This window comes from Oreochromis niloticus, linkage group LG8 (genome assembly GCF_001858045.2).
Source record: "Oreochromis niloticus isolate F11D_XX linkage group LG8, O_niloticus_UMD_NMBU, whole genome shotgun sequence".
NCBI classification, from domain to species: domain Eukaryota; kingdom Metazoa; phylum Chordata; class Actinopteri; order Cichliformes; family Cichlidae; genus Oreochromis; species Oreochromis niloticus.
Genome location: NC_031973.2, coordinates 8,017,883 through 8,041,621, shown reverse-complemented (window position 1 = coordinate 8,041,621; position 23,739 = coordinate 8,017,883). Strand labels below are relative to the sequence as shown.

The 23,739-nt window shown below is 39.9% G+C and overlaps 1 protein-coding gene across 2 annotated transcripts; it reads left to right on the top strand.

The window, feature by feature from the left end:
* The first annotated feature begins 3,403 nt into the window (after positions 1 to 3,403).
* On the top strand, positions 3,404 to 22,287 carry cdc42ep4b (CDC42 effector protein (Rho GTPase binding) 4b). 2 transcript variants are annotated; one of them, XM_003453390.5, is made up of 2 exons: positions 3,404 to 3,618; positions 18,044 to 22,287. In XM_003453390.5, the coding sequence occupies exon 2, from the start codon at positions 18,209 to 18,211 to the stop codon at positions 19,211 to 19,213; it is 1,005 nt and encodes a 334-aa protein (XP_003453438.1). In that variant the 5' UTR covers positions 3,404 to 3,618; positions 18,044 to 18,208; the 3' UTR covers positions 19,214 to 22,287. The 2 variants fall into 2 exon arrangements, with proteins under 2 accessions (XP_003453438.1, XP_005458241.1); XM_005458184.4 differs by lacking the exon at positions 3,404 to 3,618 and adding an exon at positions 9,459 to 9,560.
* Positions 22,288 to 23,739: the final 1,452 nt, after the last annotated feature.

Here is a 23,739-nt window from a genome sequence, read left to right as displayed (position 1 = left end):
CTGTTCTGGTACTGAATTGTGAAATGTAAAGGGGAGATGGGAGGAAGGGAAACATGCAAACAGTGGTGTTAATGAGATATAACCCCCTTCTTATTCAGACTGTGCAGAAAAAAAGTCCTTCGTTCAGAAGCAGTAGCTCCAACTTTTGCCACAAACCAGTGTTGCATGACCTCTGTAGCTGTGCCACAGTAATCAGCAGATTTCCATTTTCAGTAGCACCCATCTAATCTATTTCCTCTATAAACCTTCTCACGCACTCTAGCACGTAAATAACATACATGGTGATCACAGTAATTTCTTATTCAGTAATGATACAAGAAAACATGGAAATGTTACTTCAGCTCTAAGTGTGTACATAATCAACTGATTTCAACATTATTGAGGACCTCTGTGCAAATCATACCACACCCACCGATCACTATCTACTCCATTCCTCTTGGGTGTCTGTTTAAATCTTTCACAATGCCAATCGTTTAGTTGTTGGCTTACTTTCTCAAATCCAGTCAATTGGTTGGTAAACTCCGAATATGCCAGAATATGTGGTAAACACACCAAAACAGCAAATGTTTGAAGTTTTTACGTTAACTTTCCAATCTTTGTAGCTTTTAGAATGAAGAAAATGACTGGACTGATAGACTTCCGAAGCTTCCCTTAGTATCACACGATGTTAGGCCACATGCTGCGTCTAGACATGGTTTCTTCAAACTGGGCATCATGGTTCGTGGAATCACCTGAGTAGTTTTTCTTCAGACACAGAAAGTAGTCCCTTGCTTTCTATTGAAAAATGGGCTTTGTGCCTCTAAACATGACATAAACATTTCTGCAAAGTGCAGCTAATACTATTTACTGTAACATGTCATAAAAACCTTAAAAGAAAACACAGAGTGCACAACACCAGAAGCACTCTGTTTACGAATGAGTTCTGTAAGCACTTGGGATCTGTCCATGGCTAATTATTTAATTAAATCACATCTAACCTTGTGTTACTCAGGGCTGAAATAAATTGGATCATTGAAGATTCTTTGAAATGCTGTTATCTGGTTACAAAGTCCCATCCTGACTTCTTCAGCTTTCTCCAGGTTTCCAGATAACCACAACTGAGATAACTAAGACAACTGCCTCTGTTGGGCCTTTGACCCCTGTGACTATACATTAGGTGATACTCATATCTACTCAGGACATAGGTGATGCACTGTGCAAAGATTATATGCAGTAATACAGAAGCACATGTACAGTGTCAGATGGTGTTAGATGCTAATTGTATCACAGTCAGTCACTTGATCCAACGCTAACCTACTAACCACATAGGCATGAGAAGAGAGGAGATTAGATGGGATAGGATTGGACAGGGAATTGGAACAAGAGCGTCCAGAGCACTAATCCCTTTTTTGAAAACACATGGGAAATTTCCCTCCAACAGAAGAATCACAGACAGGAGGTTTTTCACTTGTTGAAATGTTCATTTCCTTCTGTCTCTCTCTTTATTCTACCCCTCAGGAAATGACTGACAGATAAGAGCGAGTTGGTGGTCCCTTTTTAAAAAGGGAGCCCAAGGTGCTAAATAGCCCTGATGAGTTTGAGAACCCTCAGTTGGAATATTAAAGGATTCAGACAGAAGGTGTAGTTCAAAGGAGTTTGAAACCCTGAATTTAATTGCCTCATTTGTGAGCTTCACTGAGTGTGGCTTGGGGATTTGAAGAGGATATACTGACAGTTGGAGAAAGGATACTAATTTGAGAAATAGGATGTTCCCTCTGTGCTGTTCATAAATGCCTTCTAATGTATTCTTTGTTGCAAGCTTAAATTGTTTTCTGACTTAGTGTACATTACAGGCAAGAGCAGAAAAATGGCCTCAGCCATTTCCGTAAGACCCCTTTCCCCAGAAAACCCCACTGTTCTTGCAGTTTGAAAAGACGCTAACTTTCCACAGTATGTGGTGCAAGTAAGACTTGGAAATGTGAGGCAGCTAAAAAATTGTGACATAAATTGTTGTCAGGACTCATAGTAGGTCACAATTATTTATATCTCAGTTGAGAGGCTTTTTATGAGAAAAGAGAATACCTTTTGTCCCCATTTACTGTAGTCATTTAGGCTCTGTGCAGTATATAACAAAGAACACAGAGCCACACAAGGAAGCAATAAATGAATAAGGGGCCTGCTTCAGGGAAAACTGCCATCAAAGTGTCGTGTTCCTGCCTACCCTCGCTGAAGTTCTGACAGACTTAAACAGAGTGTGCCATAAAACAATACACCACTAATTGGCTCATCGTGTTGAAATATAAGCCCTAATGATATTTACAGGTGGGAAAATTAGGCTTTGACAGAAAGGTGGGCGTCAGTGGAGAATTAAAGTTCACACCTGAGGCCCAGATGACTATTGTAACCACACCCACGCACACACACATGCTCATTTGTATGTGGCCTGGATGATTTACACATCAGACATTGTAAATTTGCTTTGTGGGTGTGAAATTAAAGGCCATTTTTAATGTAATCTGGAAATTGTCAGAAATAATTGGAGAAAAGGGCACTATGTCTAACCTAATTACCTCCATGGCTATTATGAGTTAGTGATAATATAAATCAATGTGCCTGGACCTTTAATTATAGTAATAGGCTACTTTTCACTGCATTTGTTCTAATACTACAAATTAGAAGAGAGAAGAACATTAACTCCTGTTGTATTTGTGTGCTCTTGTACTAAGTGCACATTTCTGAAATTTAGCATGTTTGAAACCAATAGCGCTCCTTTATGTGGTACTTTTAGATGTGCTAAAAGGCTAACGTGAGAAAACATACTGATTTAACCATAATAGCGTGACCTTTAGTGCATGGTTATTTACCTTCTTCACAAGTTAGATGATATATGAAGGTCTGCCCACTTTTAACTACTAGTCTACATACTAGCATTTGTGAACTCGTATTTTATCTACATATATAACAAATAAATAAGTCTAATAAGTTTTTAAAAAAAGCTGCTATTTTATGGAGCTAGATATGGGTGCAACATTACAGAACAGTATATCTCCTTGTTCAGAAAAGCAAGCGAGATTTTATTATTTTTATCTGTGTTTAGACCATGGTTTCGATGTGCCAGCAGGCAAATTCTGTTGCATGTGGGCATTGCAGAGTCAGTTTTCCCTGCCAGCCTCATTTCTAAGGTAGCCCGTGAGGTACAGAAAGCCACAAGGTGGTTGCTTCTCCCTCAAGTGTTCAAATGTTTTACTTCACAGCAATTAGTCCTAGTCATCTAGCTTGGGGCACAGCCTTTACCACTCAAGGGGTCAGGCTTGGGAGACTCAAGTTGAAGTCCCAGCTATTGTTAGGCGTTGTGGATAAATGGCGCTCTGGCCCTTTAAACCGCAGCAGGAGGTGGTGCTCTCCAGCGCGGGAGGGGAGGGGAGGGGAGGAGAGGAGGGCCGCTTTGTGCGCCACACAGATGCAAAGTAAACGAACGTTGCGAGCACCAGAACAGGGACCGTCCTGCCACAACTGTCTTGATTCTCTTTCCAAGGACACTAAACTAAATTTATGCTTACTCACCCTTCGCGGTGTTTACGGAAAGTTGAGTGGGATATAGTCTGAAACTTCGCCACCGCGTGGACCTTAAAGAAAAAGGTAACGTTTCTTCGCGGTAATCTGAGGAGTGATGTTTTGTTGTATTACACGTATCCAGGGGCTGTTCTGATGACGAATGACGACTTTTAGTCATCCTTGGGTTGTAGTCAGCGTGTTGAGTGTAGTTTCCAGAATACTCTGTGGGGTCAGAGGAAGAGGCGTAGGTTGAAGTAAAGCCAACGGAGTGAAATCTGCATCTCATTTGAATGTCATCTGCTTCTGGACAATCAGAGCCTGGCAGTTTCATCGAGCTCCTCGGGGTCCCATATGGAGCCAAAACAATGAGCTCTCTCGCGTCCTCTGTGTCCTCCATCAGTCCGAGGAAGACTGCGAAGTACAGGGACAAACAATGATACAATAAAAGTCACCACTTAAGTTTAAAACATCTTCAAGAGCCAAAATGTTTTTGCTTTTTTATTACAAATATCCTGCCTGATGTGGAACCATTCTCATGACCTATGTCACTATAGACTTTGCTGTGCTTTCAGTTTGAATAATGGCCAAGAAGCTGTGCTGAGCTAATAACTTTCGTTAAAAGTCATGGGATCTCTTGAGGGTTTTTTTTTTTTTTTTTCAAATCCAGTTTTGTATGATTTATTTAAGTTGGATATGTTTCTTGTTTTGGGCCCAAAAACTACTCAAGAAAGGAATCAGCTGGGTTTACCATTGCGGAGAGTGACGTGTTTCACATTTGGGATCCTCTGTAGTAATGTGCCCACAAACTCTGGGCTTTCATATTGCAACTAAGAGCAACTTCCTCAATGAAGCAGCAGATAATCCCAGAGTTAAAACTAGGTTGCAAAGTCTGAGAAAAGTGTCCCAAATAACTATATTTGGCTACAGGACGGGTCATGATTTAATCAGAGCAGGGGGCAGATGGTTGTATGAGCATCAGTTCTCTTCGGTGAGAGTTACGTAACATTAATACTGTTGCTGTTGGATTTCACTGAAATTTCTGGGAATCTAGCAAGAGCTCTACAATCTAAACAGCTATTTTCACCCCAACTTTGGCAGGCATATTTGTCCACCTCCCTGAATCATTAGGGAGTTTTTTCCTGTTTGTGTTTAAAGACTTGGCACTTGCCTCTTATGGTCATCATCCCGCCTGATGAACTGAGTAATTTGCTGTAAGAATTGCCACAGTGGCTGTATACATGCCCGGCCTCATTCATCATGCTCTAAATGAAGGCTGTATAGTGTGTGCCCGACTTTAACTACACTGTCCATAAAGTCTGCAGGTCCGTTTTATAACATTCTGTTTCATTATTCCTCACTCATCATCAGCTCTTCACGCTTGTTAAACTGTCGGTCTGGACAATAGTGAAAGGACGCGTTGACTGATGAGTTCAGGTCTGGTGTCGTCTTTGTGCGACTGTTGCCCTTGTCCTACACACAAACACAGAGCAGTAGTTAACAAGAGCCCAAAGGTTGGTCTGTTCTTGTCGTTTTGCTCGATGAATCATTTATGTACTCTGTGCTGATAACTATAATCAAAGAACTTAGACGAGTGCAAAAAATAGCTCACTTCTTTACATCTTAAAAGTTGACTAGAGAAATCTTGTCTTAACTCCGACACTGACTTGTCACCATCCTGCCAGCGCTGCCACTTTTTTTTTTTTTTTCCTGGCATCCTCTTGCGTCTCTCTGTCTTCTTTCCAGTGACAACAGTACTGCATTACTGCACACACTTCAGGCCTTTCAGCTCCTTAGTGGATGACTTCTCCAGAGCTGCCAGGCAGATATCTCACCATCGAGATCTATTGTGTCCACTGCACAGCCAGTAGGGGAGGGAGAGTATGTGTCATCTCTGACTGTGCTTTTTTTTGCTATGGAGGCTCTTTGAGTTTCCTCTGGAGGATACTCCTGCTGCGTTTTGAGGAAGCTGGCTACTTTCCCAACTCTTGGCTGTGGTGAGGTCATTACAGTTTTATATTAGAAAGAGGGTGTGCAGTAGTAGGGGTTGTGGACGTGCATTTAGACTCATGTGCATGAAAACATTTACTTCAGGCAGCTTTTGTGTAGTTCGTAAAAACTGAGGGCACCTCATTTCCTTGTGAATAGACTTGCTGTTTTATTTGTGTGTCTGGGTTTCATACTACGTGACGGTTTAATGTAAGAGCAGAAACATTTTTCTTTTTGTTTTTATTAGGCGATAAATATAAATTGGTTAACTGGAGTCAGATGTGACAACTTGGAGTAATATTCCCATGCCTTAGGAAATGGCCTTGTAAATTGTTTGCCCATCCACCTTTATTCCAAGCTCCATGGGAGACCGACAGGTAATGATGAGAGAATGTCTTGACATTTGGCTCAAAGAGGGCAATTTGCAGCAAGCAAAAGGTCATTATTGAGTCATTCGTGTGAATTAATACCTTTTGGATTTACATTAAAAAAAAAAAAAAAAAAAAAAAGCCCTCCAGAGCTTTGAAACTGTGGAGGCCTGATAATTTCTGCAAAGTCTGAATCATTTCACGAGTGACGTGTGTACATTTTTTAAGCTGTTCTTTCTGGTTATGTTGAACTCCCCAAGGAAAGTTGCTTTGTTTCAGACAATTACAGGATTCACCCCACCTGCAAAGAAAGCAATGAGATCTTTGAAGAGCAGTCACACTGAGGATGTTTGACTTAACCTTTGAACAGACTGAAAAGCAATAGTGCAATATTTTATACTCTTAATGTCAGAAAAGTGAAAAAAAATTAACCATAAGCCTCTCACTCTCTACATATAATCATCATCGTCTTATTTTATGGCAAATTAGAGGTAAAAGTATGAAATTGTTCACATGGAAACTTGGACATGTAGACATATTTTCTAGTATCTACATTCTAGAAATAATTGCATAAATATTTAGCAATTTGAACTAATCTGAAACAGTGTTCTTTTTCTGTTTGTTTTTGTTTTGTTTTTTAAACATGTTTTTTTGCTATTTCATTTCACAATGACATATCTTTTCTCAGAAGAAGAGTGTGCTTTCTTTTCTTTTGAAACAGCCCCTATGCACCTGACACCCCATCACATACCTATGCCTTTTTTGGTTATCAATGTAACCTAACCAGTTCAACGGGAAAAACATTTTTCTTTGCATTGCTAAACATTAAAGTCATTTTGTCCTTTCCCAACAACAGGTTGACAGCATAACTTACTGTGACATAGGTTTCAAAATTTGTCACGCAGTAGTACTGTATCTTTTGGCACAGCATGATCACGTTTTTGCATCACCTGTCACTGTTAATGTCTTAAACTCAATTGTTTAAAGCTGTGAAACCAGTCTGGAAAATTGGCATGCGTGACGCAAGGCAATTTCAAAACTGCTGAATGTGGCCAGCTTGACTCGATCCCATGTTACGAAGTTTCAAAACACCCTCTTTGGTTTCAGTTATGTGGAAGAAGATAACAAAACAATATCCAACATCAGGGTGATTGGCGTGTCCAAATCACATAATCCAAAATCCTGTTGTTGGACCTTGTGGTTACACAAATCTACTTTGCAAAATTTGTTGCAGCAACTTTTAAACAAGGTAATTATTTTTCTTCCAGTTACATACTGGTATGGGTACCTTGGCTGCCAATACAGGGTACTGATCCAGCACCAGTGTTAGATTAATAAAGCTTTCCTCACTGAGGGGAAAGGACTGGGAGTTTTGCTATATGTCTAAGGCAGCATGAGGGTCAATTGAAAGATTGCTTTCCTAACTTTGTAAATTAAAATGTAGCAAAAATAGATTAAAAAAATAATAATTAAAAATGTATCAACAGGACCTAGATCATAAATGGAATGATCATTTAGCTAATTTATTTGCTTTTGTCATAGTTCCGCTCAAAGTGAAAGTCTTTACTGCATCCTTCTGTAATTCACGGTCTCACATTGAGTATACCTCCTCAAATGGATGAGGTAACAGATAAGAAGTCTTATCAGATGGTGGTTCAGTGGTTAGCTCTGTCCCTTACAACAAATGGGTCCTAGGTTGATACGGAGGTTGGGCTCTTCTGTGTGGAGGTTGGATATTCTCCCTGTGTTTGCACAGGTTTTCCATGAGAGCTCCTCTTTCTCGTGCCATTGTAACAACAAAACAAAAAAACACCCTCTGTTATCGCTGTCCATGTTGGCTGAGGGACTGTTGACATAGGCTTGGATCATATACTAAACTACCAACCTGTTGGCTGCAGTTAGCTTCCTCCATGCTTTGTTAGCTCTTTCATTAGCAACCAGTGCACTGCTGCTGACACATAGTTTAATATATATAGAACTGCCTAGAATTGCATTGTTACTGGGGCCTGTTGAGTTTTGCTGATCCAGGATTGAAGCTCATGATGAGGACCTCCTCATCAGAGTTGGTGATCAGGAGCTGGTAGTATGCTAGTAACAGGCATAGAGTTGAATAGGAATGTGTGTAAACTACATCAGCTCTGTCAGCTGTACTGGCAACAGTGGAAGCTTTCATGCAATACAGAGTTTATCATTAACCAGTTATGATTGTATTACGTCCTTACTTATTCTTAATTACTGACACAGTATTGCGTTTTATAGGATTTAGTTGTGCACCATATGTGCTGACTCTTGTATACTTGGATCATATAGTGTATAAAACAAAAAACACAGTAACTGGGGGTGTGCAGCTGGCAGCTTTTGTCCAGTCATTGGCCTTTTTTACACTCCAATGAGCCATCATTGTTTTCCAGCGTTGAGTGACCACAGAAACATGTAGTTTTAGCCTTAAGCATACTAAAAGGACAAAGGAAGTATGTTGGTCACCACTGTGACTACCAGATGACAAAGTCATGCAAGGAAACTAGTTCAGGAGATGGGAACAGTCACATGAGTTGTTGTGGGTTCTTGTCATGCATATCTGATAATCCTGTGAGAATCACACATCTTCCTGCCTGAGCCTATAGAGGTCCTTTTCTAGGTCAGCAATTCTGTGTTGTGAATGGACTAGGGTGAAGTTGCAATACCTAAATGGATAAGGATCGAAGTTCCTTTGTCTCTTTGTTTTAAATGAATGTGTTTCAGTGTCGTTTACATGAATCAGCTTTGAGGCCCGTCCTGTGTGAGCGTACCTGCCTTAATCTGTTTTCCTTTATAGGTATGTGTGTGTGGTTTTGGGTGTGCCAGAAGGGTTTGGTTCGCGCCTTCCTCTCTGTTGTTTTGTTTTCCGTTGTGCTTTGTGTGTCTTTGCTGGCTTCTCAGTTACAAGTACAGTTTGTCTAAATCCAAACTGGGAGCTAGTGAGGTGTGTGTGTATATACTTGTGTTTTTTTGAGAGTTTTTTGTATGTGAATGTGAATGAGACTCAGCATCACAGGCCCGTTCTCGCTGATGACTCTTGAACACATTTGTGTTAGTTCAAACTTAGTGGCTGATGGACTTTAAACTTATTGTTCACACCCACAGCAGGTTGAGTGTATGCACTCTACTAATTAAGACTTTATGCTGCCAGTTTCCAGGGAATCAAAGTTGTTATTTGAGTGCCAAATCAAAGTAGTATGCCAAATGTCTTTAAGAAAACCAAATCAAAGAAAGACGAACTGCAGTAAGATGACACCGATGATACTTCAAAGGCTTTTACTGAGAAAATCAGGTGGTGATGCATGAAAGCTCTTAGGTTTTGGCTCTTTTCTCGTCTGGCTCATAGATAAACAGAATTTATTGTTACAATTTTTTTCCTAAATTGTTAAACTTGAATCTCAAGTTCGTTCTGACCCAACTCCCAGATATATTTAATTAGATTATTGCACTGACTAATCATTTATCTCAGTGACCTTACCTTAGGGTTATGCCAATAAATGATCTTGATGCATTAGTTAGCTCTTTATTGATATTGGCAGTCATGTAGGATGATGATAGGGCGCTTTGGCTATGACGATTGCCCAACCCTAGAGGAGCAACTGAGATGTAATTTATCCTTGTGTGCTAGTTGGACATTCCTGAAGAGTCACTCTGGTAAGAACTTAAACACATGCTCACTCACAGCAAGCACAACATCTACACACAGCACTAACAAAATCACAGTGGATGTAGGTAAATCAAGGAAGGGTGCAATTAAGCTTACAATATGCTTCAGGAGTGCAGTAGCTGTGTACCGTGTTACAGTTTTTATCTCTGTCTTGTCATGGCGTTTTTCAGCTTCTCAGCTGTTGTGAATTGCTATTATCTGGTTGAAGTGACTATGTTTGCGGGCTTGGGTGTTCTCTTTCGTCAGTGAGTGTTTAGCTGGCTGCAGTTGGCGTCATTAAAGTGAACACCATGGGGGTTTATTAACTCATCTTGTTTGTCAGGGCTCTCTGCTTAAGGTCTTTATAGTCAGGTTGTGTATTTGAGTTCAGCAAGGAGGCTGCTGATTTTTAAAAAGGCAAAAAAAAAAAAAAAAAAAAAGCCACAAGCTGCTGATAAGTTGACGCAGAGCAGAAAACTGTCACTTATCTTTCAGTCACATTGAGAGGCCTGCTGCTGCTTTTACCAGAGAGTGTGTGTGGATATATGCGTTGAGTTTGGCTGTCTGGCACTAGATTATCTTTTTTAATATAGTGCCAATTTTTTTATTTTTGGGGGTTTTTCCCCAAGGTCTCATTTTTAAAACAACCAGCCCATACGGCATGTAAGCCGTTTAAACTTTCTAAGTATAGTGCAAGCCAAATGTTACAACAAAGCATTACTTTCCCTCTTTGTCGTCTACAAAACAATCCTCAGTTGAAATTTTGCATTGTTTCACGATCCAGCAGCTATTGGACAGTTAATTCAACCACTTGGCTCAGATCCTGACCTCTGGTACCAGGCATGAATGCTGTCTATTTGTTAGAGACTGATGGGGAGGATTTTGGTGATTAATTAGACATGTACGCTCACGTGCGCACACACACACACGCACACAGAGTATAGTTCAAGCCATCCACAGTAGGCATAATGAGGGCTTGGGTACATTTCATGCAGGACACGGTGAAAGAACGTCTGTCACTGCGCTGGCATGACTGAGTGAATCCAATGTGGTGACACCCTCCACCGCCCCTTTGAGGATGTGTTTCTCTTCAGTGAATCCATCTGTGCCTTCCCTTTTTTGCACAAGTCCCTGAGGTAATATTGCTTCACATGGGAAAGGCTTTACTCCCTCTAATTTTTACTCTAGATATTATTCATACACCAAGAGGAGGGGTATATATATATATTTTTTCCCCCTCAGAACAGACTCTCGGTAAACTTGTTTGGGCAGAGGCTTATTTTTTAATCAAGGAACATGTTCATTATCTATCTGTTTGATTCTCAGCCAGCCTTTTTCTCTTCTCTCTTTGGCTGGGGCACAGCATGGCAGCCCACCCAGTATTTGCTGCTTTGTCCAGCCATGCAGGAATAACAGATTTATAAAAGGGCAGTTTGACTGGAAACACAAAGAATCATTTGGAAGCTTGTCCTCTGCTTCTGGATATGAGGATTTGTAAAGATTGAAAACAAATATCACTTAATATAGTCATTTGGTGATTGTGTCACAGGGAGTGCTGGGGTCGTAATCGGAGGTTGTGCCATACACCATAAAGAATGGAAAATGCTTTTTGGAGTTGGGGAAAAGGGCTAAGCTGGGGGGGCTTTAGAAGGCCTGTTTGATTGTGATTTCTAGATGGACGCTGGTGTAGCGTTAGCTGTCGCAGTGCAGAGGGCTAGCCCAGACATGCTGGTTTTATTCGCTCACGCTGAAAATGCTGCTCTTAATCCTCTTGTGTTTTTGTTTTTGCCTGGGTGGCAGTGGGGCCCTGGAGGCTGATACTCCAGTTTCCACACACACAGAGGGTCTGTGGTACTTTGGCAACAGTCATGCGGATGTAGGTATGTTTTTGTGTCGTGGTTGTTTGAACTCCTGAAGGCTTTTTAGATGGAGCACTCAGCATTTCAGGAGTGACCTGAACAACTCATCTTTGACCTCTGTGCAAGCCCATTTGGTCTGTTGTTTCAGGTTTCAAGTATCTTTAAGCTGCTGTGTTGCTTAAATCTCAAGTTCAGATTGCACAAACCATACTTGTATTTTGACACTGGCACAATTGCTTCCTTTTAGGCTTCTGGTAAATCTTGACCAAACTGTACCCCATATCAATTTCCGCTTCTGTTCTCTTATTACAGCTTAACAAGGTTGCAGTGTATATCATGACAAAACCTGGCGCACCCTATTATATGACCTCTATGCATGTTTATTGCACTTGTACCCTTTAAAGTAAAAACAAAGGTATTCTGTAGGAGTTTTTTTGGTTCTGTAATTTGCTACAGTACAGTAGAAATGCATTACGTAAGCATAAGCCATTGAGGCACATATAGCATTTTGCTAATTAATGCATTAGAAACGGCCCAGAGGAGCTCTTAATGAAAAAAGGCTTTGTTAGTACTAAATGATTTACGACCATTGTATGGATTTTAGGCCAAATAAACAGCATTTCCTAAATCAAAGACAGTCTTTCAACAGCACAAGTCTGTCTGGCTGGAATTTGATGAAACTATACACCGATGATTGTTTAAAACTGTGGTTGTCAAACTTTTTCCACCACACACCATATGGCATAGAATATATACACAACTCAAAACCTGTAAAAATATAAGTTAAGTGAAAAACAGGTCAGCATAATAGCATTAGTAAACTCTTGGTTATGTTTCCTTCCCTGCATAAATCGTAATAATTCAACTTAAGTAATTTTCCCAAATGCACTCTGGACCTGAACTTTGTAAGACATTGCTCATCGGAGATACGTGGGAATATAAATATTCAGTAAAGTCAGAAGGGTCTTAAACCTTCAAGCTCTGGATGTCCAGTAACTGGCATGTGACACTGACACATTCCAGTGAATTCACAGCGAGTCTGCTGGTGTCATACAGTACGTCCTGGCGTCTGCATGCTCTACCCACGCAGCACTATCGCCTAAACCCTACAAAGTATTTCCTCTAGTGACGGGGTGTCTCAAGTGGACCTTCTCCTTACTTCAGGCAGAAGTGGACCGTCTCCTTACTTCAGACATTGTCCTGAAGTGATTCTCTCAACTTTTCTTGGAGTTCATGTGAAAAAAAAAAAACAGCTTTATTTTCACTTCATATCCCTTGGGATCAGTAAAGCATAGCTCTCTGGCTACACCGAAAAAAGATTATGGGAATTCAACCAGCGCAGAGACTACAGAGACATTTGCTTGTATTTATCTAAAAATCTCAATAGCGTGTCACCCTGCAATGCTGTGTTTCACTTTAATGTTTTTAACACTTATCAGTCTGTTTTGTATATTATAACTTTTGTCTTTTCATCAGCCGAGGGAACACTTAGTGATCAACAAGAATAGCTTATGTTACAAATTTACTAGTGACAACTTGCAGACGTGCGTCTGCACAGCTCTGCCTAGAGCCTGCGTGTTAGAAGTGGAATGCCATGGCAGACTCTTCAGTAAAAAAGAACTGGCTGGATAAATTTTACTCTCACTGCTTCCCTGTTCTCTCTCTGAAATATGCAGTGAGACTTGCGAATAAGCGAGTAGAGCATGTTCTAGATCTGCTTATATTAATGGGATCCATTCACCATGTAATCATACTTTGTACAAGTCAGTTTCACCTGTGTTAAGTATGTATATCCTTTACTGTTGACTGGTGAGGCCATTAGTGTCATAACATTCTGCATGTTTCTGCTCAGGATATTTTTGCTGTTTATCATGCAAGGCTTGCCTTGGAGCTAGGTAACTATAAATGAAGTTAAACAGGAAGAACAGGTTCCTTGTGTGTCAGGCAGTAATAAATAAGCAAAGAAGCAAAGGATAGTTTATTGTTTTTATTTGTCAGTAGCAGTAGAGCATGCTATTGTAGAAAATCACGTCAAAAGTCTTTTATTACTGTCTTATGGTGGTAGTCAGATGTTTTTGTTTTTTTTTTAGATGCAGTTCTGATTTAGTTTTTGGGTGCTGTTTGCAGGCGGACCAAGCGAAGCAAGGCCAAAACAAACGGCATATTTATATTTATTATTTATTATCTGTGTGGTGAGTTAAGGCAAGTAAGTAGATTTGCTTGGAGGAAACTTTGAGGCACATGAAAAAGCACCATGAAGTCAGAGGGAGGCTTTGCTAATGAGCTGCAGTTACATGATGTGAGTCGAAATCAGACTCATACATAGTTCATGAGTTCTCCTAATCCTTTAGTTTTTGCACCATATTTAATAGTATTTTTATTTCTCTTACATGTTACAAAAACATTTTTGAACATAACCACAGAACTCACATTAATACAAATTCAAATTACTGTAAAATAAGATAAATAATTGAATGTATTATTTTTAACTCCTTCAGCACTGTGATCTGTTTCACCTTTCAGCAGTCGTTCTTCTCCATGGCATATAACTTTTTGTTATTTCAGTGCTTTTTTTACCCCCAGGCCCCCCCACCCGTGGGAATGAGATGTTTGGTGTGAAGGTTAGAGCCTGCCAGAATAAGTGCTAATGAAATTTCCCAATCTTCTTTGTCACTTTGAGTTAAGAACATTCCATTGTTATGCAGCTCCATTGATTAACTGATTAGCAATGTCATAGATTGGGTTGGCTAACTTGAATAATCATTTGCATATCAATGACACTGACAATGGGAATGAACTATAGAGACGACTCTGGTTAGTTCAAGGTTAAAACAAGCCGAAGTTTTCTTATTGCAGAGACAGCTTAGGCAGTGCATTGTGTGCTTAAATATATGCTTGTTATTCTAGTATTAAAAATAACAAGGTTTGAATTTACCCTTCACCTGACTCCTTGTAATATTTGCATGAAGGCCTCCTCCACCTTGTGAATAAAGGATAGTCTGTTTCTCCATCTCACTTTAAAAAATTTAAATGGAGCCAAAGATAAAAACAGAAACTCTTATATAGTCTGCATGCCGGTTGGTTTAACATGACAGTAGCCAAGTTGTTATTGGATGAGCAGCCAAAGCCTCTTTCCCCTCTTCGTTGAGTGGAAGGAGAGAAAGTGACACAGGATAGCCGAGGACTGCAGAGCGCCTGTGATCCTAAGGATTACAAGCGTTACGCTGAGCGCTGATGAGCATGTTGGCTGTTGTGATGTCATTCTGCCCACATCACATTCTGCTGGCGACATAAAATGCTCTTAATCATTCATGGCCCTGTCACCACTTGTCTCAGTTCAAGCTGGTGTCATGTGGGACTCCATTACATAAAGGCTTTGTCACTGACTCGCACAAAAAACAAAAACTGATTCTCAACTGAAGCAAACTAACAATATCTTCATATTTTTATGCACACTGAGTGCTCTGACACAAACGTGTATAAGCCTTCTTTGTGTTGCATCAGTAGCTATCCAATAGGAATATGATCTTCTGTGTGAAAAAGAGCTAAAATGGAATTTTGCCCCCAGCTGGGCTGGGAGTGTGTGCAGGTCAAACTGGAATCACTGGTCAACCAATTCCTTTTTAACACAATGTATGAGTAAATGCTCGGGTATAACAGCATTTTTGTGTTTCAATGATTTTCTATTTAGATATCTAGACGGAATAGTTAAGCCACATACTTTCATTTCTTTCATCTAGCTAGTAACAGTAATAAACTGAGAAGAACAAAGGGTCACCTAGAAACAGAAAACCAAACAATAAGATACTCCCGCTCGCCTATTGTGCAATGAAATCTATCTAAAAGGTCACCATTTCCTCTTCAAATACACTCTACTGATATGAATGAAAATGAGTCCTTGAATCTGTTTGCTTTTCCAAAATAATTTTTATAGTGCTGATAGTCATGCTGCCAATGACTTTAACAATCTAAGCATTAAATGTACATATATCTGATGACAGCATGGACAGATTTCCCCTGAGAACTAAAAAACAAAGAAGAAACATCCCTTTTCTGTGTAAAAGAACATTTAACACTGCCACCGTTTCATATGGAGAGCATTGAACCATTCTGGAGTGTTATTTTGAAACTGAATAGTGGAAATGACAGTGTCATTTCTCATAATGTATTTTTTACAAAGTACTGAAAGGCTAAAACTGAATATGACAGGACTCCAGGCAGGTCATACTTCATTTTTTTGTCACAGCCACAATAATGGGGTCTTGATGACCCTGCGGGGTTTTGAAACTATTCCTCATCAAAGACCAAGGCGCTCCCCAAGGCATAAAATGGGCCATTTCCTAGAATGACTTAAGGTGTGAGTTTTGCACCTTTTTGATATCTGAGAACTCAGTGACATCTTTTATGCTGAGGTTGAATGTCTTCGAGTCACATGGCACATCAAAAGCTTTCGCCCCTCAGCTATTGCACTGTGAACTTTGTCTTATTGCCTGGCATGTGGTCACCAGGAAGGGTTAATCCATCTGAATGAGTTGATCTCTCCATGTAGGGGATAAAATCTTTCTCGCTGTTTCTGGTCAGCTTAGAGACAGGAAGCCCACTTGGTAGCCAGCGCTCAGTTCTGACGTTGCCATAGAGAAATACAAAACTTTGTGCAGCAGGGAGGAACATGGAAGATGATGAGTTGTCTTTAGCGGTCACCCACACATTCAGCAATCTTTTGTGCAGCAGATACTAATGGGGCAACTGCACAATGCATGAAATAATAAAGGGTTTACCCAATGATGGATCATACTGCATTAATTTAACAACGGTGCCTCCGCTCCGAGGGATATTGGTGGTGTTTGTTTGCTTTAAGCTATAATCTTGTAATTTGGCACCCAGTTGCGGTGTAAATAGCTTTAGTAACAGTAAGCTCTTTCCAGTTGTCACGTATATGGGTGTGAACTTGAACTCAAATAGCTTTTACAACAGAACAAGAAAATAAGCCTTTGGAGTACTATCCTTATTACATTTGGTCTCTGTTCAACCACTGTGAGAACAATGTGTCTCTTCCATTAGCACCAGAACTACTGAAGAAATCTTGAATGAAGCTGGTGAATATGGAAGATAAAAATGTGGCAGTGGATAGAATTTAGTACTCTTTGGGGATGATCTGTCTTTTGAAAGAAGAGCAAAAAAAAAAAAAAAAAAGAGCACTAGCTTTTATCATTTATCAAGCCCCCCTCTGTTCCCTCTAGTGCATCAGTTCCCTTTCCAATTGAATGGGTTCTTGTCAGAGATGCAAATGTTTTCATGGGTGACGTTCCTTTGGAATATTGTTGAGTGAAGCCCCCTTTCATTCATGGGGGATACGCATGCTGCCCTAGAGCGTGGGCTTCAGCGTGAGTTTGAAAACACTGAGAGTAATGGTATTTCTGTCTGGCTTAAACAATTGAAGCCATTGTTAATGTCAGAAACACATGGAGCTAGTAGACTGTAGCTAGCACATAAGTGGGTGTTTAAACCTCTTTTCCACTGCATTTCTGTTCTAAGATCATGTTTCAAGGTTTAAGTGGTTTAAGGTCAGTTTGGTCTAAGGATTAAAATTAGTTGTATAGTCATTTGGCATGGAAAAGATCAAACTGACCTGTGAAAGAATCATTCTGCTTTCCAAAGGGGGGTTTCAAAACCTTTTAATCTCCTACTTTTCACCAGAGCTTTATAGACAAATGTAATAGAAGTTGCTGATTGATGTCTGTTATATGAAAAACAGATTAATACGGAACAAAATACACCGCTGGAAGTGTTCAAGTGTTGCCTTTAGGGTTTAAAAAGACAAATTCCCCCCAAAAAGAGAATAACATAAAAAGCAGTTTTTGGAAACTATCTATCTCTTGAAAACAGGGGAGGGTGAGAGCAAAATGTAGTCGGTCTGGAGTTTTCTGAGCTGTGCTGTAAGTCGATCCATGCTGAAGAGATGTTGTTCCTCTTCAGTCTTTTTTTTCTTCTTCTTCTTTCTTTTATTCCTGCCAGCTTCAACTGCTCTAGCTCACAGTATCCTGTGTCTTGCTGGTTATGTAACAGCCAGGGGCCTAAATGGGAACTAAAGCACAGCAGTGATGGCAGGCACTGCAGCCCATGAAAAACAGGTCACAACAGCAGCCCTAGACTTTTAGAAAAAGCTCAAAAATGTATCAGATGAATTGATGAATTGAATAGGAATGAAGTTTACCATGGTAAAACTTCACAGGGGCTATTGTGACTGGGTTGGAGTAAGGTGAGGGTGCTTTGAACTTTGTACAAGTGAGCCTTTTCACGATTGCATAACACCCTTACAGTCTTCTGCATAGAAAGGCTTTTAGAGTTTAGAACCACTCAAGTGAGCCTTCATTTTGAAGCCCTGGCTACCAAACTTTCCATGCTTGATGGAGATCAGAAAAGACTGTTTTATGCAATAGTGAGTAATGAGGAATGAATAGAAAGAAATCTTCAAAGCAGAATGTTACATTTTTATCTCAGTTTTTAATGGAATCTTTTTTCTTTTTTTTTACTTGTTTTCACATTGCCTGCCATGTTGCAGAGCTACATTTAGTTTACAGAACTACTGATGTGGTTTTAATGCTTTGTATTCTTCTTCTTTTTCACCACAGGCTTTTTCAACAAAGGACCAGAATGGCTCTACTCAAACACCTGAAGTTATATGTGCTTTGACAACATCCCTTGCAATTGCTAAAAACTTTGAAAGGAACTTTCCTGACCACCTTGAGATCCTAATTTAAATTTTACCTGTGGATCATAACTAAAAGACTGCCATCATGCCCATTCTTAAGCAACTGGTCAGCAACTCCAATCAGTCAAAGCGGAGGTCTCGGGCTGACCTGACCGCTGAGATGATCAGTGCTCCGCTGGGGGACTTCCGTCACACCATGCACGTTGGCCGAGGGGGCGATGCCTTTGGGGACACCTCATTTCTCAGCACCCGTTCAGGAGAACCTCCCAGGGAGCCAGACAAAAAGCAAGGCTCACCAAGTTCCAAGCCCGGGCTTCTGTCCCGTACCTTCAGAAACAGCAAGCGATCTCAGTCTGTAAATCGGGCGGATAAGTGTGAGTACAATGCGATGGCACCTTCTGCAGGCTCCTCCCAGTTTGTGAAGACCGCCATATCCCTGCCGTACCTGAACGACGAGGGTACTAACAGAGGTATCCAACTGCCAAAGAGCGTTTCCTCAAGCCCAATGAAGAAGGTGAATGAGATCGAAAGCAAGCCGTTAAATGGAGCAGCAGCTATGGCAGCCCTTGATCCAGAGCTTGAGGAACGGGATTTTGGCGAACCTACAGATTTGCCTCCATCCATGCCTAAGGGAGGTGGGATGAAGCACGCAGAGTCAATAATGTCCTTCCACATTGACCTGGGCCCTTCGATGCTCGGGGACATCTTGAGCGTGATGGAAAAGAAAGGTTGGGAGGAGGATGACCTTGGCTACGAGGAAGGCAAGGGAAGCGAGGGCCATGCTTCGCCGTCCCTCATTCCCCACATAGATGATGACGATGCAGAGGAGCGAGCCCCTGCAAGGCCTCCTCGCAGCATGTACCAGCAAAAAGCCATGGTGGATCCCTACACCCCTGAGCTACAAACCAAGAACAACCACCACAATATGGATAGCTGCTCTGTGTCCAGCTCTGGTTCTGAGGAGAAACCTAACTACCGCCTCCATGACGGTGACACGGACAGTGCAAAGTACAGTTCCCCACGCGGGGGAGAAGGAGAGAGAGACTTCACCTTCATGGACGAGGATGATGATGATGAGATTAGAGTTTAGACTTTAGCTGCCACGAACAGTTGAAAAGGACACTAAACATGATAAATAAGGCTTTTTCACCATGCTGTAGCTAGGTGGGCTAAATGCACGCTAGAGTGCAGACTGACTGGCTCACAAAGTGGCCCTTTTGAAGTGTTTGGGTTTACTCATATTACTGGTAAAGTCTCGGTTTTCCCAAAAAAGTATTGTTTACCACATTTAAACCCTTAACCAAGAAGAAGTAATTGCAAACCATTAGTAAATAATATCACAGACATATCATTTTAAGAGGAGAGAAGAGATGACAGTGAGATTAGGTAATGTGGATGTGTGGTATGGATTCTGTGGAAGGATGTAGGGAAAGGATGAGGAGTGAAACCCACATGGCTTTGTAATCCCAGTGTGTGTGAGTGAATATGGGGTTTTATTTGCCAATGACACTATGTTGGCATAGACACTAAACAGACAAAGTTATGCCTTTTTAAGAGTTTAACAGTTGATTTATGCTATTTTCTACTTTATTGTAGCTGCAATACCTGGGAGTTAGTATACAGCAGCCTGCTGCTGTTTTGAGTTGGGTAGATTTTTATTTTGTTTCTGTTTTTCATTGGGAATGTCTGCATTCTTTAAATTCACAGACAGCTGTAATATTTATTAATTTGTTGTCATAAGGGATGGATCATTCTTAATGTGCACTCCTTGGTCTTAAAATTGTGTTGTTGTTTTTTCCAGATATCATAATTTCTTAAGGGTACTAAAGACAGAACCATCTTCTTTGTTAGAGGTTGGCTGAATTGCACTTAAATACTGGCCTTAAGTAGGCAATAAATTGTCTTAAATCACTCCTGCTCCTATGTTCATTACAGGGAAATGTCTTTTACAAAATCAGAGTTGGTGAAAGATTTTTTTTAATGCAGAAAAAATGTGAATTGTCAAAAAGAGGCCTTTTGTAAGTGTTATGTGTCTTGTACTTTTTTAAAAAAGCAAGACGGGAATTGTGATTGTGGTAAAATGTGTGTGTCTGTCTCTCATTCCGCTTCTTAGCTGAAGTAGGATTAGCAGGTCAGTAGAAAGATGTAAGACATTTGTGAAGGGAGTTGCCACCATATAATTACATTTAAACATTTATGCTTCTGTCAAAAGCATTCCCTCTCTCTGTACATGTGTCCAGGCTTGTCTGTAAGAGCAGAGAAAGGATGTAGCATGTTTAAAGTGTTATTAGAGGACTGCCACTTAACAGATGGGCATCAGGTATGTCTCTGAGCAGTGAGAAGGATATTTACTTCCCAAAGTGGACCCAAAGGTAATAATACTCAACTCCTTTACCCAACCAGAATCACATAGTAGGAACAGATGATTAAATCAACCAATCATCTGGCCTCTCCCAGTCTACTCATTAAATGTGTGAGAATATTGGCCCCCGACCAGCTGGAACTGCTCCAGAAACGGATAGGTGGGCTGCTTCCCCTTGGCTTTTTTGTGTTTAGTTGGTTTTACTCAGTAGGCTACTCCAGATTACTTTCAGCTATAAATTACACAGAAAGAGTGCATACTTTACTTTCTTGTATCCATGATTAATGTCTGACCTTTTTCTATTATTCCGTGTTTTTAAAAAAAACTAATTGCCACTTTTGACAAATGTTAGCTTGGAATTTCCTGTTGTGGCACTGATGCAGGGTTGTGTATATAGAATCAGGATGCTGTGCCATTCTGTTCTGGGTTGTTGTAATGTTTTGGAACACTATGTGCCCGTACAGATTGCAAGACGTTCTGAAACTAAAGGCGATCCTGAGGAAATTGCCAAGTATGTTAACTATATTGTTGGATAAGGTATAGAAGTCCTGAGTGGGTGTCTGGTTTTCTTTTTTAACGCATGATCCAAAATGTTTTCTTATGCCAGGGTATTTTAAATTTATTTTGTAGGAAGTTTGTTTTTGGGTTTCTAACATATTTTCACTCAGCCCATTGGGGTGCAAATATATTGGAAACATTTCATTGTAATTTTTCACATTGATTTTCTTTTTTCAGTTACATTCTGGTTGTAATTGGTTGGGTTTTCAGCATCAAAACTACTGGTTAGTTAAATGAAAAGAAATGTGGCCCTGGCAGAACTTTTCTTTTTCCTTACTTAGTGGAAGCCTTTCTTTTCACCTGTCTCACAGATGTGGGGGGAAAAAATCACTCTGAAAGATTACACAGACGACACCTTAATTTTCAACTCCTCACTTGCCTCTCAGGGCTTCTGTAGTAATGTTAGCAGCACATTGGATTTAGTTTATTTTCTACTTCTGTATAGATATGCATTATAGACCTCTTTTTATATTTCAGTGTATATGGGCCAAATCTTAGGATGTCTTCTGTTGATCAGTTTTGCAACATGTAGTGTTTGGATTGTTTGGGGTGATGCAATCCCTTTTGTTCATCTCCAAGAAGTTTGCTGTTATCTTTTGATAAAATAATGTACATATAGGTAGTGCCATCAGCGATTACAGTAAACAAGCTTTGTTACCAGCAGTGTGACTTTGAGATCCTACTAAGCAAATATTGGATTTAACATGATATGGTACATGTGTGGTCAGATTGTGTTTGCATTGCGACATTTTCACTGCTGTCTGCAACACCAGGCAGTATATTGCTGTAGATTTTGGAAGAAATAAATAGAAAATTATTGAAAAGTACACAAAATTATGCTAAAATACTTAATGTATTTTAGCATAATGATCTTAACTTTCTGGCATTTGTTGTCTTTCTCTGTGGGAAACTCCTAAGTAGGCCAGAATAAACCATGTAAAAGAATTTCCAAACACACTCTGCCCCAGGTCTGCTTAGAAGTTTTCCATTCCCTGACAGCAATGGTGTGGGGAGCAAAAAAAAAAAAAAAAAAAGATAAGAACTGCGTAAAACAGCTGGCTCAAAGTTCAGCTAAAGAATGTTTCCTTTTTTCCCCCACTGGCTGTAGTGATATGCCAAGTATGTACTGTTTTCTTTCCCTGTTCCATATTCTGGTTTTACAGTATATTAATATATTTATCTTCACTTTTCTTTCTTTGAAATAACTTCTATATTTTTCAATAAAAGAGAAAGCTGATAATCTTTTACTGTGATCAACTTTCTTTTGTTCATATCTGTAAGTCTGTCATTGCAGGCTGTGTAATTTTCAAACTTTTTAAATGTGTAAAATTGAGCACAAAATATGCAGAAAGCTCAGTATAAACTGTACCGTCTACTGCAAGGTCAGATTTCAATGAGGGAACTGCAGAAAGAGCCAAATCCACAGTTTAACAAACACCCTCTCGCAGTGGATTATTCTACGCAAATAACCCTGAAATGAAAGATAAAACCCCGTGTTAACAGTTTTCACATCCCATCATGGCAAGTGGAGTCCTGTGAGCTAATTAGGATCCTTCAGCCAAACTGATTTCAATAGGCTTTACAGCCTCGTTAATACAACAGAGCAGTCCTTAAAACGTGCACTGTCTCATCACGGTTCATGAACCTTACAAACGAGAGTCAAGAAGGCAAGAAAACATGCATTTATGGAATGTTAATGATTGATAAGAAGAGTAGTGCAGAACTGTACAGATGGAATAAATCTGTTTTTTTTTAAAACCTTAAATGGTTTCTGCTATTAAAAGCCATCTGCATATGTGATAATATATAATAATATATAACTTGCGTGTCTGGGTTCAGGGCAGCTAGTCAAAGGGTTACGAAGAGGATTGTGATCTTAGGTCCAAAACCAGCAGCTTTCTTGTTAAAATACCAGCTTTAAATAGAGACCTGGATCATTTCTGAAGCAATTTTTCAAATACAAGTGGACAGATTAAATTGGCTTCATTTGGCATAACCATGGAAAATCACTGGAAAATATAACTGAGGACATTTATTCAGGGATGCACTAAAACAAACAGTTTTAGGTTGTTAAATATACATTTGTGAGGGAATACTTCATATCTGACTAAAATTTATTTTATTTGTTTCTTTTCTTAAATCCTCCATTTTCTTCTGCTTATCCACATCAGGGTTGCTGGAGGGGCTGTCATAGGTGTGGCACACCACAGGCAAGAGAAAGGAGTTTATCATAGCACTGTTATACATTTTTAACCCTTTTTTTTATTATACCACTACTTCTTACTGTTATTAAAAATGTCAGCGATGAAATTATTCAACAGTAACACTTCTCTACTCTACTTCGCAGCACTATTCACAGTGACACTTCTCATGAATAATAAACACATTTACATTTTATGGCCGTTCACTTATGTAAGATTTAAAAAACTTGATTTACTATTGGAATATTTTTTTCAGTGTTAAATAATCTGCTTTTTTCCCCACCGCGGTCAAAAAAGCGCCTCGAGTCCAGTGGCAGATTCAGAGCAGTTTAATTAAAAAGGATAGTTTTCTTTTTCTGCTTGGCAGCTCTCTGTAAAGCCGTCTATACACACCAGGAAAAAAAAAAAGTGGTGCTTAAGTGTGAATTTCAATAGTTTGGATGAAAAAAGTTACTTGAGGATAGGCTCATTTAAAGATATGCTACTATTGCCCTC

Excerpts from the sequence above, each read along its gene's own strand:
- cdc42ep4b (XM_003453390.5), top strand. The coding sequence starts at position 18,209 with ATGCCCATTCTTAAGCAACTGGTCAGCAACTCCAATCAGTCAAAGCGG.